Source organism: Kwoniella shandongensis, chromosome 1 (genome assembly GCF_008629635.2).
Source record: "Kwoniella shandongensis chromosome 1, complete sequence".
Lineage (NCBI taxonomy): Eukaryota > Fungi > Basidiomycota > Tremellomycetes > Tremellales > Cryptococcaceae > Kwoniella > Kwoniella shandongensis.
Genome location: NC_089287.1, coordinates 137,629 through 155,905, shown reverse-complemented (window position 1 = coordinate 155,905; position 18,277 = coordinate 137,629). Strand labels below are relative to the sequence as shown.

The following is an 18,277-nucleotide window of genomic DNA, read 5'->3' as shown; positions in this document are numbered from 1 at the left end:
ACACATAGCAACCTAACAGTAGCACAGGACATCGTTGCAGTACCTCGCAATGGCGCAGACAAAGACAAAAAGACGAGCAAGAGCTTCGGACGCTGGACCCGATCCACGAGCGACCGTCCCTCACAACTGGGACAAAGACGACGAAGAGCTCGAGCTTGAAGAAGCTCTCTTTGGAAAAAGCAAGAAGCGAGTGAAAGCGGATCACGTCGGAGATGAGCAAGATGATTTTGTCGTTGATGAAGAGGGTGATGTGGAAGGTCTGAGCGATTTAGAGGATAACGAGGTGAGCTATATGGTTTGCCCCGACTTTGATCAGAAGCTGATATGATGGATGGAATCATAGTTGTTCACTGTCGATGCTCCTCTTGCTCCTCAATACCAACTAGATCTCGAAGGCGAGGACTCGGATGCCGAATCATCTTCATCCGGTTCTTCCTCCTCTTCTTCAGCATCTGCGGCCAATGAATTCCGAGCATTCTCCCCATCTCCTTTACCACAACCTCAGGAGATCACTGAAGAGCGAGAATTACAAGAAGAGACAGGCAAGAATGCACCTACCATCACTCTTCCTGATGATCTTGTGGATCTCGAGTTGGAAGCTGAGAAAGAGGCAGAGGCAGATAGGAAAGGGAAAGGAAAGGTCCAAGTTTGGAATGATCCGGCGGACGATCTGGTTGGTGTGGATATGAGTGAAAATAGACGGTTGAGGAAATTGGATAGAGGCAAAAAGGGGAAAAAGGTGGAAGGTGAAGCGATTGATGGGAAAGAATTGCAATTGAGATTAAAAGAGCAGTAAGTGTTGACATTGAACCTTTTTCGTTTCTCCATTTCTCCAGCTTATGTTTTCCTTGTGTACAGATTCGAACGACTTCATCCTCCACCTGCTTGGGCGAAGAACCGAACTGTCGTCGGAACACCCTCCCTCTCATCCCTTCTCTCTTCGACAAAATCATTCATTGCCGGCTCTGTTATTGGCAAGACTCGTGCGCCCTTACCCCAGGGAACGATCGACCTCCAACGTATGCGAAATGCGAATCAGCAAAACCCCACAGTGGGCAAGAGAGAGGCTGCGAATGCTGGTGGGGGTGTGATGGACTTTGCCTGGCATCCCGCTAAGAGCGTGGGTGTCATGGCTGTTGCAGGTGGTGATAGGCGGGTGCGATTCTTCAACGTAAGTCATGTCCCGAACAGCTAGTTTGAAGTGAAGCATGTTCCAAAAGCTGATGACTCGCTTGACCTGTAGATTGATGGACACACAAACCCCACCCTCATGACACTTCATATTCCCGCTTTACCAATCTCCCGAGCTACATTCCATCCTTCCGGCTCATCGTTGTTGATCGTCGGCAACCGACCCTTCTACTACACTTACGACCTAGGATCTCAACGATGTCTGCGTTCACCTCGAAACCTCTTCGGTTCGCAAGAAACGCCTTCCACCCCCAACTCATTACACCGGCACTCGTTCTCACCCGACGGTTCTTTGTTAGCTGTCGCAGGTCGACGAGGCGCAGTCTCGATCCTCGATTGGTCTTCTGGCGCAGGGGCCGTCGTGGCGGAGCTGAGATCGGGTAGAGGGGGTAGCGTGGCTGATTTGAATTGGAGTACGGATGGGAAGGAGTTGAATGTTCTTGGTGGGAGAGATGGTGGCGAAGTTGAAGTTTGGGATGTCGGAGAGAGGAAGATTGGTAGGAGATGGAAAGATGATAGAGCATTAGGAGGCACAGTCCTGAGATCTAGTCAGGATGGAGCTTACACTGCTATTGGGTGAGTGCACTATAGTACGAATTAGTTACGACAACATGCTGACGTTTGTGCAGTTCGACAACGGGTATCGTCAACCTCTATTCATCGTCTTCACTCACGTCAAATACGACCAAACTCGTCGACTTGGCTCCGGAACCTGTCAAATCGCTGGAACATCTTACTATGCCCATCGCGTCAATGGCATTCCACCCTTCGTCAGAGCTGTTAGTCACGGCCAGTACCGGTCGTAAAGATCTGTTGAAGCTTGTGAGTGTTTCCTTGCATTATGCATCACTAGTCTTGGGGTTGGCTTCGGACTTCTCTGCGCACCGTGATCAGGATTGAAGCTGATCTATCCTTTTCGATTACGCAGTACCACCTCCCTTCCGGAACTGCATTCTCCAACTGGCCAACACTCACCACTCCCCTCGGTCGAGTCACGACCACCGGCTTCTCAACTTCGGGCGAGTATCTCGCTGTGGGTAATCAGAAAGGATCGGTGCTGTTATGGTCTTTGAGACATTACACATGATCGGACGATGTGAACGCATTAGAAGGAGAGTGGAGTGTCATTTAGTCTTATGCATATATGTATTCTATGCTTCGAAAGGAACGCATCATTGCCATGAGATGAAGTGTCCCCGCGTTGACTGATGATTGCATGCAAGTTGTGACAAGTGTATGCTAAGATGCAGTGATATAGTTATGAGGTCGTACAGTACGTATCGTAAGAGTATAAAAAAAGGAAGGTATTCGGGGGGTATTCCGTTCCGATTCAATCAACTAAAGTAAAACAGCAAGCGTGTCTTTTCCACATCACAGGAGTCAATTGACGATATCCATATGAATAAGCCACTCGTCACACGGCGCTTAAAGCAAAGCAGCAACAGCCATCATGCCAACGACCACGGTGGACCCGAGACCGAACTCCACTCGACCCGCGGCGGACTTGGCAGCAGTCGTAGAGGCAGCGGCGGCAGCAGCGGTTGAGGAGGCAGCACTGACGGCAGCGGCGGAAGATCCAGAGGCAGAGGCGGAAGCGGGGGATGATGCGGTGGCAGAGTCAGAGGCAGAGGCGACAGCGCTGGAAACTTGAGATGAAGCAGCGGCGGAGGGGGAAGTGGCGGATGAGGAAGAGTTGGAAGACGAGGAAGTGGTGGAGTTGGAGACGGCAGAGAGGAGAGTTCCAGTTCCTAACAAGGGAAAGTATTGGTCAGTCACTGAGAGCGGTGGGACGTGATTACGATTTTCACGACTTACCCCACTGAACGTTGGTACCGCTGTAAACGGTCGAGTTAGTAGGCTCGGTAGTAGATCCATCAGCGCCGGCGATCTGTAACCGCAAGCGGAGGTGATCAGCTGTGCCATGCCACGGGTGAGAATGCTGAAGCTGTACTCACGGTGAATCGAGTGGTCCAAGTAAGAGCAGTTGCGTTTCCGGCGTTGGAGCTACGAACGGTCGTCAGTAACAAAACTTGGAACAGATGTTGTATTGAATGTGGCAACACAGAACGGTATACGTGGGGTGTCTCACTCACAATTGCAAGAAGTAGATCTTGGAGTAAGGGGTCACATCAGGAGCCACGAAAGAGTATGAAGTGGCGGTTGTACCGTCGATGCCTGAGGCGACTGTGGCGAGGGGAACCATCTAATGAGAAATAGTAGGTATCAGCGATGTTCACCCATTCGGGCATTGGGCTGGACCTTTGGTCTAATTCCGGACTAAGTTACACAGACCGGCACTCGCTATGGCACCACCCCTTGCTACCATATATCCAATCCCACCATGAGACCGTCCAACTCGATTTTGTAGATGAGATGGAAAAAACCAAGCCAGACAAGCAAACAATACGTGATGTTGGTGTAAAGCACGCCGCACTCACATTGAAATTGTCACCAGTCATCAACTGAATCTCGACATTGTTCCAACCATCGGTCGAATCAGTTGTCCAAAGGGCATTGATCTCTTGACCGACTTTGACGACGGTCGCTCCGTCCGGCGAAGTGGGGGTGATGGTCGCGCTGGACAAAGTTGCGAGGGAGACAAGGGCAAAGAGGGTGGTGGTGATTTTGGTGAACATTGTCGTATAGTGTTGTAGGTTGGAAGTGTAAAGTGGTCTGTGCTAAAGGGGGAAAGGGTTTTTAGTGATTGATTGGTTGATTGGTTGATGGGTGGGCTAGGGAGTCAGATGTAATGAATGACTAGGTGAGTGAGAGTGAGATGAGGTACAGGTGACGTGTTTGATGTTGATGTAAAAGAGAAAGATTAAAGAGATAACTTAGATGTGACAGATCGATGTAAAGGTGCAATGAAAAACGAGGACCGTGACTAACAAGCCCATAACGTGCTCCGTGGCCCCTGAAACAGGTTACTCGCATCGCACCCAAACAAGGGGCAAATCCATTTCTCAGGCCGGGCCCCCGTTCTCTTCACTTTGTACACGTACATGAACATGAACCCGCTCGCAACATAAATACATGAATACATGCATGCATGCATTCTTGCTTGGACGCTTCCCCTGAGTCAGCTACATGGCAGTGCAATTCGAGTAGATCATGTACCCTAACTCGAGCGTTCGTGAGGATGTCTTCGGTTTATGCAACAAAATCACGCGCGGTGGAAAAAAGCAAAACAGTTTTGACCGCAAAAAAAGCCAAACACCGCGTCGTCTGTCCATCCTCAAAGTCACGTAAACGTAAACGTAATCAACCACACCGCAACGTTACGTTGTCACCGCTTTTATCAACATGACATTCCCACAAACGCATTATAGCATTCGTTGCTCAAAGTAATCAAAGCTGGTCCAGCACAGCTTGCATGCTTATACCGACTCCTTCGCTTTACTTGTTATATGTATTACGTCGTATGTTTGCTTATTTGCTGGCTTACTGTGATATCCGGCAGCGCGTCTGGCTCCTCTAGTCATCCCTTGCCCACTTGCTTTTGCCCAACGGTTCCTCCACTTTCTTCGCCGTCCTCCTCCCCTCCTCTTCATCGTCTACTGTGAACCTCCCTCTGCCCTTCTTGACCACCTCCCTCTCCCTCCTCGGCGACGCGCTTCTGCTTCTGCTACGACTGGGACTAGGTCTCCTTCGCTTCGGGGCTGGTGGACTTCGACTATCGCTCCTGCTTCTCGATCTCCTAGGTGGTAATCTCCTTCGTGGAGGTGTCACAGTAGGTGATCTGGATCTGGATCGACTCCTTGATCCATCTGGACTATCGGTTCTGGGATCGCTCGGCGTAGGCGTTCTCGATCTTGATCGAGGTCGACCTCTTCCCTTGACGGCTGCACGAGGTGGCGAGGGGGAAGGGGATAGACTATCTCGCCTTCTTCGCAAGGAGGGCGTATCGTCCCTTCGTTTCTCGCCTTTCTCTTCTGAAGGTGCTCCTCGGGTCCTCAGGGGTGGTGTGATACTTCTCTCCCTTCTCCTGGGACTAGGTGATCTTCGTCTGGGACTCGGGGATCTCCTTCGTCGTGGCACAGGAGAAGGACTTCGACGTCTTGGACTGGGTGATCGTCGTCGATAGCCACCTCCTCGAGCGGGCGGAGAACTCCTACTTCTGCTTCTAGGTCGACCACTATATCCTCCTCCTCCGCCTCCTCCACCACCTCCGCGGGCGCCATATCCGTTATCCCGTTCTCGAGGTGCATCAAAGTCGCCTCGTCGAGGAGGTGGGCGATTACGATAACCGCCATCTCGGTCTTGAGGTCGGTAGTTGCCATCCCGATTTCGAGGTGGGGGGGATCGTCGTCCGTACTGTTGTTGTTGTCGGTCGGGTGGACCACCAGGTCGAGAAGGAAGACCGTTTCCATCCTGTAATACATGTTAGACATCGCTTTCATGCACAGCAACGGACAACAGCAGCTACTCACCCGTCGTCGATCAAACGAGTCTGAGGCTTGAGGTCTTCCTTGATTTCTACCCATATTACTGTCCTGCATCTTCCTTTCCTCGGCCTGCTTCGCTTGCAATTCCGCCTTCTTTGCCTCGATGAACTGTGCATCACAATCAAATGAGCTACCATTCCGACTTGACCATAGCAAGCCACAAATTTCAGCTCACCTCAGCAGGTACACCTCCCACAGTCGACTGGGCTGACAGGAGGAGCTTCCACAAAGCGTCCATGAAAGCTGCAGCGCCATGTTTGTCCATGAATCCGACCAAAGAGACTTGCATCTTCCGAGGGTCAGGAGTCTGTGATAAGGACACGATGAGTCAGCACGAGCCTTCCTTTGAATTGGATTGTGGTCTGAGATGGAATGCGTTCACCCCGGGGACGGCTAGAAGTAGGCAGCGAGAGGGAGACGATCGATCCGACACTCACGGGGTTCTCCTTATCTTCTAACATACCAAAAACGTACTCCACTACCACATCGTCCTCAATCTTGATCATCTCAGTCACCTTTTGCGCTATCCATCCTCGCATCACCGACACGTTCACCTTGCGCAGATCCACCTGTAACGAGAAGGATGACCAAGGGATGTTGTTCAGCTTAACATCCTCCATTTGGCACAAAATGGATTTCGGAGCTGACCTTTTCCGAAAAGTGTTTAGGGAACTTGGTGGCTTTGATAGAAGCTGCTTCTTTGTCTTTGAACCTCTGCATGAGCTCTGATATTAGCCTGGGGTCGGTATACATGCGGAGGTAGAAACGTAAGCAAGACATACCGTATCTTGTGAGGCATTGCTGCCTCGCATACCTGGAGAGGAGAGCGCAAGACGTCAGCATCCGAGCTTGCTCACGGGACCAGGATCACCGATCTTACCAGCGTCGGCCATCTTGAAAGGTTCTGAATGACTTTTGAGTTAGAAACGTGATACAGGCAGGATTGATGAAGATAAAGCGCGACAAAATGTCTGATTGACGTAGGGAGGTAGATGAAGGATCAAGGCGAATTTGATATCAGGTACACCCAGCCCTGGGGTGGCGATTGTCGGACCCGGTATCAGGCTCAGATACAAGTTACGATTTCTCTTCCGTGTCATGTCCACCCCAAGTTCATCATCAACAACCGGCATCCTTGCTATCCTCCAACCACTGCTTTGAGCGTTCCTCGCTCCCCATCAGACTTACTCTTCAAAAAACATCAACTTTTCTCGAGACGGACACAAGCTACTGTTCCACAGTCTCAGCCACTTTCTGTTGCATTCGGTTCAGCTTGGTTGTTGTTTTCGTTTCTCATCATCGACGACGCACTCGCCACACCGCTGGGCACCATGTCGTCCACGGACATTGATGAGCCAGCGCAGTCGGTCCTCACCACTGTCGAGGCATCTGAACCGACAGCAGGCGAACCAATCTCATCTTCTGCCACAGCAACGCTTCCTGAAGAGACTATGAAAGGCGCAACGTCAGCTCTTCCTCCCGCGGAAGAGCCCATTCCGTCCTCACCCAAGCCGACTCCTGTTGTGACGAACCCACTCACTCCTGTTGTCCGAGCTCCCTCACTTCCTCCTCCACCACCACCTCCGCCACCGCCTCAAGAGCTCGAACTTGCTCCGCTTCCTCAGACATTTGATCCAGATCAGGAGCTTCCGCCACCTACTTCACCAGCGGATCAAATCGTCGTCGACCCTTTCGGTGTTGGCAATCCAGCTGATGATGAAGAAGAAGAGCAAGAGGAAGTGGAACGTCCTTTGATGGAAGAAGGGAAGCTGGAAGAGGAAGGCGAAGATCAGATGAAGATGATGGAATACATTACCTCCATTCAGCAATTCGGGGGAGATGGAGATCCGGAAGGAGAGATGGATGTAGAGATGGAGGAGCAGATTGTGGTAGATGAGGGTGGAGGGGAGGAAGCTCAAGTTGATCAGGAGCAAACTTCAGCGGTAGAAGATACTGCTCAAGTGGATGGAAGGGTGGATAAGGATGATGACGATGGACCGAAAGTTGCCGAGACAGTCGAACGTACCAAGGAATCTGAAGTGGAAGTCCAGGAAGACAAGGACGCAGAGATACCAACAGGTAAGTTTAGGCCTGATGACTCTGCATACATTGATTGGACTGACTGACTCTCTGATGCATCAGCGCCGTCTTCGCCCTTGACACCCATGTCAGATCTTCCTGAACTACCGGACACACTGGCCTTGTCCCCTGTCATCGAAGTCGCCTCTCTCCCTAATCAATTCAGCCCCACTCTCCCTGACGCTGACTCCAAGCGAGTCTCACCAATACCTCATGCTGAGAGCTCTGCCGCTGCTGCTCGTCGCAACTCCTCCTCTCCTCAGCCTGACCAGTTCAAGGCCGTACCCAAGAAGACAGGAATCAAGCGAGCTCGAGAGACAAACGGTTCGACAAGTACCCGAGGCAAGGGGAAGAGAAAGTCCGTGGAAGTGATCGAGATAGAAGACGACTTACGAAGTATCTCCGCTGAAGAAGAGCAGGAGCTCATAGAGATCAAGCCGGATGAGAAGAGTGAGCGAATCGCAGAGGAGAATGGAAAGCGAAAGTCCAAGAAGGCGAAAGGGCCAGATGGCACAGCTGCGCGAAGTGAGTTAGGCTCTTTTTCGAGCGATGGATTGTCGCTGATCTACAAGGACAGTATCTGGACCATCGAGAAAACGGCTAGATGCGACATTGGGTATATCTCGGGATGGCGATAAAGCCCCGGAAAAGATTGCACCACGTGAGTTCCCTATCAGCGATGACTGCTTGTAGTAGCCAAGCAGCTAAACCTATTTTCTTCGACCTGTAGGTCCAAAAGGGATGACAGATGCACTGCTCAAGAAGAACTTGCAAGGCAAGACTCGCGAAATACAGATGGCACCGTGTCTTCGACCGAGATATGCGAAATGGGGCAAATGTACACAGTGTATCGCCAAGATTGGCGGCGACTCTTGTCGATTTCGGGATTATCGAGTATTCAGGTGAGCATTCTTGCTCAAGACGTGTCTTTGGGTTGTTGACTAATATCATCAACATAGTATCGATCCAGAAACGTCAGAGATCACGGGTCCAGGATGGTTCGAATCGACGGAATGGAAGGAGGAAATGACTCCCCTGCCTACAGAGTTCAACGTGCCACTTGATGAGAAGCATATCCAGCGGACGGAGGTAAGTTCAGCCAAAGCGACCTATTGACATGATGTGTACTGATTCTGATCCACAGCGTACTGTGGCTCCGATGTTGCTACCGCTCATCACAAGAGAGGTCCGTCATGTGATCAACAAGAAGGCAATCAAACGGGGCGTGGATACTGCCAAGCATCGCGCTCTTTGTGGTGAGTCCTTGAGACCCGAGTCGTCCGACTTTTCGATGTTTCACGCTCTTACGCATCATTGATTCCCTACTTAGATTTCTGCTCTTCGACGATCTTTGGCGGATGGTTTTTCTGCAAACGATGCGGACGAGACTACTGTCTTCATTGCGAGCGATACTTTCCCGACTCACTCGAAACGATGTCAACATCGCCATGGCCGCTGCCAGACGCTGCTCGTCCTCGACTACTTAGGTGTCATCATCCTCCCACGGCTCCAGGAGCACAAGCACCCAGAGGTCCGGCGTTTCATACGAGGTCAAATCTACAACCTGTGTCGAGGTTCGGCGATGAGGAGTTGAGAGATCATTGGTTAGCGTTGGCTGAATTCGTTCTGGAAGAGAAGGATGGGATGGAAGAGAGGTTGAAATTGATGGGATTGCAAGAGGATGACGAGGTGGAAACGGTACTGAAGGACTGGACAACGAAAGCGGCCCCGCTATCGGACGCGGACATCGTCGCTGTCACCTCGCGCTCGGCATCACCACAGATGGCTATACGAAACGATACCGGGGCGAACGCCGACAGCTCTGAGAAGCGCGGCGACCCAGCTCCGCAACCAAACGGGCAAGAATCAGGGGAGCATACAAGACGGGAAGACGGCTCGCCGGAAGAACTTATCTCGGTACTCGACCTGCCATTCACGTATACCAAAACCACCCATCCTACAGCTAACCCTATACCCGACCCAGCTGGTCTCGAGGACGCTTCAAGGGATTTCATGTTCATCCCCATTGAATCGCTTGACAACAAAGTTTTCGACGAGATGTGGAGCAGAGGAGAACCTGTTGTGGTGGATGGGGTAGGGAAACAATTCAACCTGGACTGGACGCCTGATACGTTCATCGAGAGATTCGGGGACGAAGCGTGTTGTAAGTCTTCGACTACTGATAGTAGGACAGACATAACACGTCAGTCGTGCTGACGAAACGTGTGAACCAGTCGTATTAGACTGCCAGACGAATACACCACAGCAAATGACTGTTGGTGAATTCTTCGAGTTGTTCCAGACTGCCGAAACCCGTGGTAAAACTATCCTCAAGCTCAAGGTGAGTGAAATTGTCCTTGACGGTTCCTTTTCTATTGTTCCTTTTTCTTCTTCCTGAGCATCAAGTAGCTGACAGTGTATGGTACTCCTCCCAGGACTGGCCATCGACGGACGACTTTCAAAACACGCATCCTGAATTGTATAACGATTTCTGCGACGCTCTACCCGTGCCGGATTACACACGCCGAGAGGGTGTGCTAAATCTTTACGCTCATGTGAGTAGGATATTTGAGAGGAAAAGGGTTACGGTTAATTGGTTGTTCAGTTCCCACCTGGTCCAACGAAACCTGATATCGGTCCAAAGATGTACAATGCCTTCGTGAGCTGATTGATAATATCTGTGCGAATGATGCAATAGCTAATGTATTCATTGGTATTGTAGGAGGCAGTCGAATCGACTGGTGGCTTCGGCTCGACCCGACTTCACATGGACGTTGCAGACGCTATCAATGTGATGCTCTATGCTTCGCCACGGAACCCACCGAAACCCAAGTCTGATGCTCCCTTGAGGCCCGACGGCCCCCCGAGCGGAGAGACAGTCCCGAAAGACAAAGAAGAAGTACCGTCGGTCGTAGATGACCAAAACAGAGACGAAACAGTTGCATTGGACAAGGGCAAAGTCCAATCGCCTTCATCTGCAGAAGCACCCGTTGAAGCACCTGTTGAGACACCTGTTGAAGCACCGGTGGGATCTCCTATCAAAGCTTCTAGCGAGGCACCTGTCGAACAGATTGAATCTCAGTCGGAACCAGGATGCGCAGTTTGGGACCTTTTCCGAGCGGAAGACTCTGATCTGATCAGAGAATTTCTCAAAGAAAAATTTGACCAAACACACAAGTTTACGGATCCGATTCATTCCCAATTATTTTATCTCGATGCTGCGTTGAGGAAGGAGCTGTGGGAGAAGAAGGGAGTGGTCAGCTGGAGAGTCTACCAGTATCCCGTGAGCTGCTGCATCTCAGAGCGGTGAATGTACGCACGAGGGCCGAAGCTGACAACGACATTTTTGTGACAGGGTCAAGCGGTCTTCATCCCAGCAGGTTGTGCCCACCAGGTCTGCAATCTCGCCGATTGCATCAAAATCGCTCTCGACTTTGTCAGCCCTCGTAAGCTGCATTGCTATAGCTTGAGCAAACATTTCCGCTGACCATGACCTGAGCGTAGACAATGTCCGAAGATGTCAAGCCTTGACACAAGACTTCCGCAAAGAGAATTTTGTGAAGGCTTGGAAGGAGGATGTATTACAGCTATATAATGTCCTATGGTAAGCGAAAATTTCATCTATTTGCGGTATGTAACCTGACAGCTTCTTTGATAGGTACGCGTGGCAGTCATGCCGAGAGACGCGAGTTCGTCGGAAGCAAGAGGAAGAGGCTTACGAAGCCGCACAAGCAGCTCGTGCAGCCCATCTTGCTAGTCTACGAAGTGGCGACCACGAGTCTTATGGCTACGGCCGTTATAGTCCTGCTGCAACCCCTGGTCTGAGCTCAGAAACGAGATCCGGCTTGGGTATGGGAATGGGTCTGGGAGGATGGAACGTCAGTTCGGTGAGGGATGAACCGCATGCGGGATCAAGATCGCCCAGCGTTTCCAGAGGTGGTTCACCGGGGCCAACTCAACAGGCAACGTTGGCGAGGGTGCTTGCCGAGAGTCGAGCTGGCATCAACGGTAGACACGTCAACCATCGCTCGAACGGGGACGTCAATGATGGCCAATCTGAAGATGGGCTGACGGCTAGGAAAGCGTCGCAAACCGACGAAGCCGAAGAACGAGCGGGAGAAACACCGAAAGAAACAGCGGCCGACTCAACTGCGACATCAAGTGGAAAAATCGCCAATCCCAAGCGAGATCTCGCTCATTCCCTCTTGCAAATCACCCTTACACGAGAAGAGACCAATCCCCGCGAGACATTCGTGCCCTCAACCGCTCTATGGGGTTCTGCGAAAAAGGTCAACCTCCCTAGCACCTCTTCTCGAGACATCAAGCCTGTCCTCCCTTCTGGTAACAGGTCTTCTTCGCTATCAATGCGTCAGAAGGAAGCTGAAAAAAGGGAGAAGGAACGATTGGAGCGCAAATTCAAAAATCCTGTTCGACCGCTACGGACTTCGACGTTGATTAAGCTGGGCGCGAGGCGGGTGGACGAGGTATTGGGGATGGCAATGGGGGAGATGGGTACTGGAGACACTCTTGGTGGAGTCTTGGCTGGTCTGGGGCGGGTTGATGAGCCGCAGCCAGAAGGTGAGAGTGAGGTGGTGGACGGTGGAAGTCCAATGACGGAGATCATGTCGTTTGGTGGTGAAAACGATGAAGATCAAGCTATGTTGAACGGCCAGGATGTCACCATGACGGAGGAAGATCCCACTCATAGCGAAGGTGGACACGGGATCAACGATATCGTCATGAATGGAGACGGAGACGACGATGAGGACGAAGAACAAGCTAGAGCGAATTTGGTCGCCCATCTTGGAGAATTAGCGAAGACGGCACCAGACGACGATGGGGGTGAGGTCCAAGTGGATATGGAGATGTTCATGTAGTGGTTAGCGGGAGTGTGTGCTCTTTTTCTTGATAAGGTTCTTGTTGTACCAGCGATATATGTACATGCATTACGATCTTGAGCGGTAGCTTATCCACATTGCACCGTGCACTGCACTGGGCAGATCTTGTGCGATAGCCAAACCAAACTTACCAACTCGGCTAAAAGGGTTCTTCTGCTTAGCGCGACTCGGTCAACAATCGACAATTGACCTCCACCTTCCCGTTCGATTAAAGCCAACTCTAAGCGAACCGACCACCACTTCTCTCTGTCATTCTATCTGTTTCTTATCGTCACTCACTCAATTCTCAATTCAACAAACATCTTCTTGCATCATTCAACTGATACATAACATTCTTACGACTTTGAATTTACGCAGATATATACACAGATAGAAAGAGATACAATGGCCGGTCGACTTCGTCTTGAACACAGGGTATGTCAACTTCACGTCGCGTACTTGAAGGTTGGTGGTGAATGATTGCTGATAAGCTGTTGTTGGGGTGGAAACAGGTTGCTATCATCACCGGTGCTGGATCGTGAGTCTTACTTATTTGACGTCTGGGTCCTCCTCATTGTACTACGCCCACTCGCTGCCGTCTTGCTGGCGGCGAAGCTTGATGTGACCTGCTTTGCTCACTGTGTTTGCTTATCGTGAGGAAAGGCGCTATGCTGACGTTGTGTCGTACATGCCTTTTCCTTCCCTCCGTCGTCCCCGGCGATACGATCTCCAATCAACTACCGGTCAATCGCCCCTCTCGACGCTGTGCTGACTCTCTATCTGTCCTCGATGTCTCCTCTCGATCAACTCCCCACTCGATCCTTCGCGCCACCCACCTCTTGTCGGACCCAATCTCACCCCAATCATAATTGTGACTACTGCCATTACTACCTCATGCCTCACTCATAACCCTCTTGCATCTGTGCGCTGCCAACCTTACTCCCTAACCCGCACAGCGGTATCGGTCTCGAGACCGCTCTCCAATTCGCTGCCGAGGGAGCTCTCCTCTGCATATCCGATGTCAATCTCGAAGCGGTCGAAAAGGCTGCTGAGTTGATCAACAAACACTACCCATCAGCCAACGCTGTCTCTATCAAGTGCGATGTGAGCAAAGAGGCGGAGGTCAAGGCGATGGTGGACAAGGCTGTGGAAGTGTTTGGACGATTGGATGTGCTGGTGAGTCTAACTGTTTTCAACTTATTGCTGGGGGAGGCCTCCAGTCGGATACCGACGACCAGATCGCATTTCCTGGTCTCTCATAGCTGACACTGTTTCCTCTCACCCCGCAGTTCAACAACGCAGGCATCATGCACTCCGCCGACGACAATGCTATCAACACCGAGGAGAAGATCTGGGATCTGACTCAGGCCATCAACGTCAAGGGCGTTTGGTACGGATGCAAATATGCTATCCAAGCTATGAGGAAGGTGAGTTGCGCTGTCCTCATCTTCATATATCATTGCCGACATGGTAGTACTTTGATATCATGACTGCCATGACTCATTCGACGTCTTCAGAACAAGACCGACACCGAACAGGGTCTCCACGTCGGCGGTTCTATCATCAACGTCGCTTCTTTCGTTGCCAAGCTTGGAGCTGCCACCCCCCAGATCGCTTGTGAGTATCGCACCAACCAAACCCCCGGTCGTATTAGGGTTCGTAGCTGATTCGAAAACTCGTAGACACTGCATCTAAGGGTGCTGTCCTCGCTATGACCCGAGAACTTGCCATGGTCCACGCTCGAGAAGGTATCCGGTAAGTGTCGATGACATACCTTACCGGCACGCAATATGTTCGCGAGCTGATTCTTGTACAGATTCAACGCGCTCTGCCCTGGTCCTATCCGAACCCCTCTGTTGATGGACTTCCTCAACACTCCCGAGAAGCTTGGCAGGCGTATGGCGCACGTCCCTATGGGCAGATTCGGCGAGGCCGTCGAGCAGGCCAAAGCTGTTGTCTTTTGTGAGTAGCGATCGTATATCAGGGTCAAGCTGGGCTTGTTGTTGATCCTCGTATTTGCAGTGGCATCCGACGATTCTTCTTACATTAACGGTACTGATTTCTTGGTTGATGGCGGTCTTCACGCGTGTTACGTCGTAAGTGGACTTTGTACCTATGCGAAACCGAACAATACTTATCCAGACGATTGAACAGACGCCTGAAGGCGAGTCACCCCTCGCATATCCTACCGGTCTCGTTGCAAAACTCACCCAGTAAGGCATGTGGACATCGATTCTATAACGACAGACGTGGCATATGATGAGAATGGGTGGGATTAGAGAGTGTAGATATCAGATATGCATGCGATACCAGATAATGACTGTGATACGTCTGCTCCGTCTCCATGCATCTTAGCGCTGCTCATTCGGGACTCCTCACTTTACGTGACGTTCAGTACCCGTCTCGCCAGGACGTTAAAAAAGGACATGCTATCCATGCTTCATGCCACAAGACCCAGATCTATGCATTGCGGTTCAAAAGCTTGAGTCTCGACGCTGTGAATGGTAGGCGAGGCAAAACACAAAAAGAAACTTCCTGTCAGGGAATCGAACCCTGGTCCCCCGCGCAACGGTGCTTTGAATTGCTTCAAAGTGATTGACAAGCGAGTATACTAACCGTTATACGAACAAGAATTGGATGTTTGCTGTCAGTCTGTACAATATATCACAATTTTAACAAAGATTACTGAGGGAAGTGCCACATTCAGTTGATTGTTGCAGGACGCGGCGTGGAACCCAAGCTCATCATCACCAACTCGTCCAATCTTAACAGTCAGTATATCGGTTTCTCTGTCAATTCACCTTTTCTCTCGCTTCATCACGCACTTTGCTCGAGGCTGACAAGATGAACGGTAACGGCTTTGAAGATGTGGAAGACAAGGATGGTACGTACACGTTGCTGTAGGACGACATGCGAATGCGCGCTGACCGCTGACCTCCCCCCTCTTCTCTCATTACGCTGCGATTATCGCTCTATCAGGTGTCAGGTTCTCATGGAACGTCTGGCCATCGAGTCGTATCGAAGCGACCCGGACTGTCGTCCCCATCTCTGCGCTCTACACGCCCTTGAAGGAGAGGGAAGACTTGCCTCCTGTCATGTATGAGCCGGTCACATGTAAAGGATCTTGTAAAGCTATCTTGAACCCTTACTGGTGAGTCACTCAATGATCAAATGCCAGTCAAGGCGAAAACGAACGCGACTGATGATATGTGTGTCGTAGCCAAGTCGACGTTCGAGGTAAAATGTGGATCTGTCCCTTCTGTCTCCAACGAAACCCCTTCCCACCACACTATCACCAAGATCTCTCCCCTCAGAACTTACCTCCAGAGCTCTTGCCCAAATTCACAACCATCGAATATACCCTCTCGCGACCCGCTCAGATCCCTCCCGTCTTCCTCTACGTCGTCGATACTTGTGTCGACGAGGATGAGTTGAAGGCTTTGAGAGAGACGTTGGTCGTCAGTTTGAGTCTGTTGCCTCCCAACGCGTTGGTTGGTTTGATCACTTTCGGTACTATGGTGAGTCAAGCTTTTCTCCGCTCTCACTTTGGATGAAATCAGCCTTCGATTTATCTACGTTTGCGGACAAAGAGCAGAAGCTGATCAACATGCACTCTTCTAGGCAATGGTCCACGAACTCGCCTACGCTGATTGTCCCAAAGCCTACGTCTTCCGAGGCTCAAAGGACTATCAGCCCAAGCAGATCGCCGACATGCTAGGTCTTAACCCTTCCAACCGACCTGTTCAGCCCATGCGACCTGGACAACCTCTCCCTGCACCTGCTGCCTCCAAGTTCCTCATGCCCGTTCAGGCCTGCGAGTTCCAACTCACCAACATCCTCGAACAACTTCAGAGGGACCCTTGGCCTGTGGAGCAAGACAAAAGACCTTTGAGATGTACCGGTGTTGCGTTGGGTGTCGCCGTCTCTCTCCTCGAGGTGAGTGCCGCTTTGTCTGGTCACCATAGCTGTATGAAGCTGATCTCTCGTCTAGTCTGCCTTCCCCAACACTGGTGCGCGAATCATGCTCTTCGCAGGTGGTCCAGCCACCGATGGCCCCGGTCTCGTCGTTGGTCCCGAGCTCCGAGAGCCCATTCGATCGCACCACGACATCGACCGAGATAGCGTCAAGCACTTCAAGCGAGCCACCAAGGTGTGTAGACTTGCTACAGTAATCGCGCTTCCTTCCCCACCATGCTAATATCCAGCAATAGTACTACGAAGGTCTCTCCAAGCGTGCATCCACCAACGGCCATGCCATTGATATCTACGCCGGTTGTTTGGATCAAGTTGGTCTTCTCGAGATGAAGTCGCTCACAAACGCTACGAACGGTTTCATGATCATCTCCGATTCGTTCATGACGGCTATCTTCAAGCAGAGTTTCTTACGAACACTCGGAAAGGACGAGCAAGGGTACCTCAAGATGGGTTTCAACGGAACGTTCGACGTCCTGGTGAGTAACCCGTACCCAGGTATAGAGTTACCGTGCTGATTCTTCTCGCAGACCACCAAAGAACTCAAGATTTCAGGTGTCATCGGTCATGTCATCTCAGCCAACAAGAAGTCTGCGTCCGTTGGAGAGACAGAGATCGGTATCGGTCAGACATCCGCCTGGAAAGTGTGCTCCCTCACTCCCAAGACGTCTCTCGCGACCTACTTTGAAGTGGTCACTCCTGCCGGGCAACCTCTTGGGCCCAACCAATCTGGTCTCATCCAGTTCGTTACACATTACCAGCACTCTTCTGGTCAATACCGACTTCGAGTTACCACCGTCTCTCGTACTTTCCAAGAAGGCGGTCATCCATCTATCGCTGCGTCTTTCGACCAAGAAGCTGCTGCCGTTCTTATGGCCCGAATCGCCGTGTTCAAGGCTGAGATCGATGATAGTCCAGATGTACTTCGATGGCTCGATCGAATGCTTATTCGACTGTGTCAGAAGTTCGCGGATTATAGAAAAGAAGACCCCACGAGTTTCCAACTCAGTCCGAACTTCTCAATCTATCCTCAATTCATGTTCCATCTCCGACGAAGTCAGTTCTTGCAAGTGTTCAACAACTCGCCTGATGAGACTGCTTTCTACCGGTAAGTGCACTCAGTACTAGCACCCGACCAAACTACAGCTGACGCCCATGTAGTCACGTACTGAATGACGCGGACGTGAATAACTCGCTTATCATGATCCAACCTACCCTCATGTCGTACGGCTTTGACTCTGAACCACACCCTGTGCTTCTCGATTCCGTGTCGATCCGACCGGATGTCATCCTTCTCCTCGACACATTCTTCCACATCCTCATCTTCCACGGAGAGACCGTTGCTCAATGGCGAAAGGCAAACTATCAGGAGCAGGAGGACTACGCCAACTTCAAGGAACTCCTTGAAGCACCCATTGTCGACGCCCAAGAATTGCTCGAGGACCGAAACCCTATCCCGCGATACATCGTCTGTGATCAAGGTGGAAGTCAAGCGCGATTCTTGCTCAGCAAGCTCAACCCTTCAACGACACACATGTCAGGCAACAACTACGGTGCTGGACCTGCGAGCGGTCAAGCGATCTTCACGGACGATGTCAGCTTGCAAGTGTTCATGGAGCATCTCAAAAGATTGGTGAGTGGTGTTGTGGTGTACCGAGAGTGAAGCACAACTGACATTATGTGACAGGCTGTCGGTGCGTCCACAAGCTAGAC

The 18,277-nt window shown here is 51.1% G+C and overlaps 6 protein-coding genes across 6 annotated transcripts; 4 read left to right on the top strand and 2 right to left on the bottom strand.

The window, feature by feature from the left end:
* Positions 1-49: 49 nt before the first annotated feature.
* CI109_100071 (uncharacterized protein) lies at positions 50-2,278 on the top strand (the record flags this gene model as incomplete). The annotated part of the gene is made up of 6 exons (XM_032007079.1): positions 50-283; positions 344-792; positions 859-1,171; positions 1,244-1,767; positions 1,821-2,013; positions 2,120-2,278. 6 exons carry the CDS (start codon positions 50-52, stop codon positions 2,276-2,278), a joined length of 1,872 nt encoding a protein of 623 aa, XP_031858576.1.
* Positions 2,279-2,616: 338 nt separating this feature from the next.
* On the bottom strand, positions 2,617-3,827 carry CI109_100070 (uncharacterized protein; the record flags this gene model as incomplete). Its single annotated transcript, XM_032007080.1, has 5 exons — positions 2,617-2,939; positions 3,007-3,079; positions 3,147-3,195; positions 3,285-3,394; positions 3,630-3,827. The coding sequence occupies 5 exons, from the start codon at positions 3,825-3,827 to the stop codon at positions 2,617-2,619; spliced, it is 753 nt and encodes a 250-aa protein (XP_031858577.1).
* An 838-nt stretch (positions 3,828-4,665) lies between these two features.
* On the bottom strand, positions 4,666-6,448 carry CI109_100069 (uncharacterized protein; the record flags this gene model as incomplete). Its single annotated transcript, XM_032007081.2, has 6 exons — positions 4,666-5,562; positions 5,622-5,744; positions 5,812-5,943; positions 6,074-6,205; positions 6,285-6,350; positions 6,419-6,448. The coding sequence occupies 6 exons, from the start codon at positions 6,446-6,448 to the stop codon at positions 4,666-4,668; spliced, it is 1,380 nt and encodes a 459-aa protein (XP_031858578.2).
* A 519-nt stretch (positions 6,449-6,967) lies between these two features.
* CI109_100068 (uncharacterized protein) lies at positions 6,968-12,592 on the top strand (the record flags this gene model as incomplete). Its single annotated transcript, XM_032007082.1, has 14 exons — positions 6,968-7,715; positions 7,779-8,240; positions 8,293-8,376; positions 8,446-8,617; positions 8,675-8,804; positions 8,860-8,971; positions 9,046-9,879; positions 9,950-10,056; positions 10,151-10,270; positions 10,321-10,374; positions 10,438-10,998; positions 11,071-11,161; positions 11,220-11,319; positions 11,374-12,592. The coding sequence occupies 14 exons, from the start codon at positions 6,968-6,970 to the stop codon at positions 12,590-12,592; spliced, it is 4,794 nt and encodes a 1,597-aa protein (XP_031858579.1).
* Positions 12,593-12,997: 405 nt separating this feature from the next.
* CI109_100067 (uncharacterized protein) lies at positions 12,998-14,809 on the top strand (the record flags this gene model as incomplete). The annotated part of the gene is made up of 9 exons (XM_032007083.1): positions 12,998-13,027; positions 13,105-13,130; positions 13,549-13,768; positions 13,882-14,019; positions 14,110-14,209; positions 14,275-14,347; positions 14,409-14,554; positions 14,615-14,688; positions 14,747-14,809. 9 exons carry the CDS (start codon positions 12,998-13,000, stop codon positions 14,807-14,809), a joined length of 870 nt encoding a protein of 289 aa, XP_031858580.1.
* A 627-nt stretch (positions 14,810-15,436) lies between these two features.
* CI109_100066 (protein transporter SEC23) lies at positions 15,437-18,275 on the top strand (the record flags this gene model as incomplete). The annotated part of the gene is made up of 9 exons (XM_032007084.1): positions 15,437-15,476; positions 15,572-15,743; positions 15,813-16,110; positions 16,214-16,528; positions 16,584-16,742; positions 16,804-17,043; positions 17,095-17,672; positions 17,726-18,197; positions 18,252-18,275. The coding sequence occupies 9 exons, from the start codon at positions 15,437-15,439 to the stop codon at positions 18,273-18,275; spliced, it is 2,298 nt and encodes a 765-aa protein (XP_031858581.1).
* Positions 18,276-18,277: the final 2 nt, after the last annotated feature.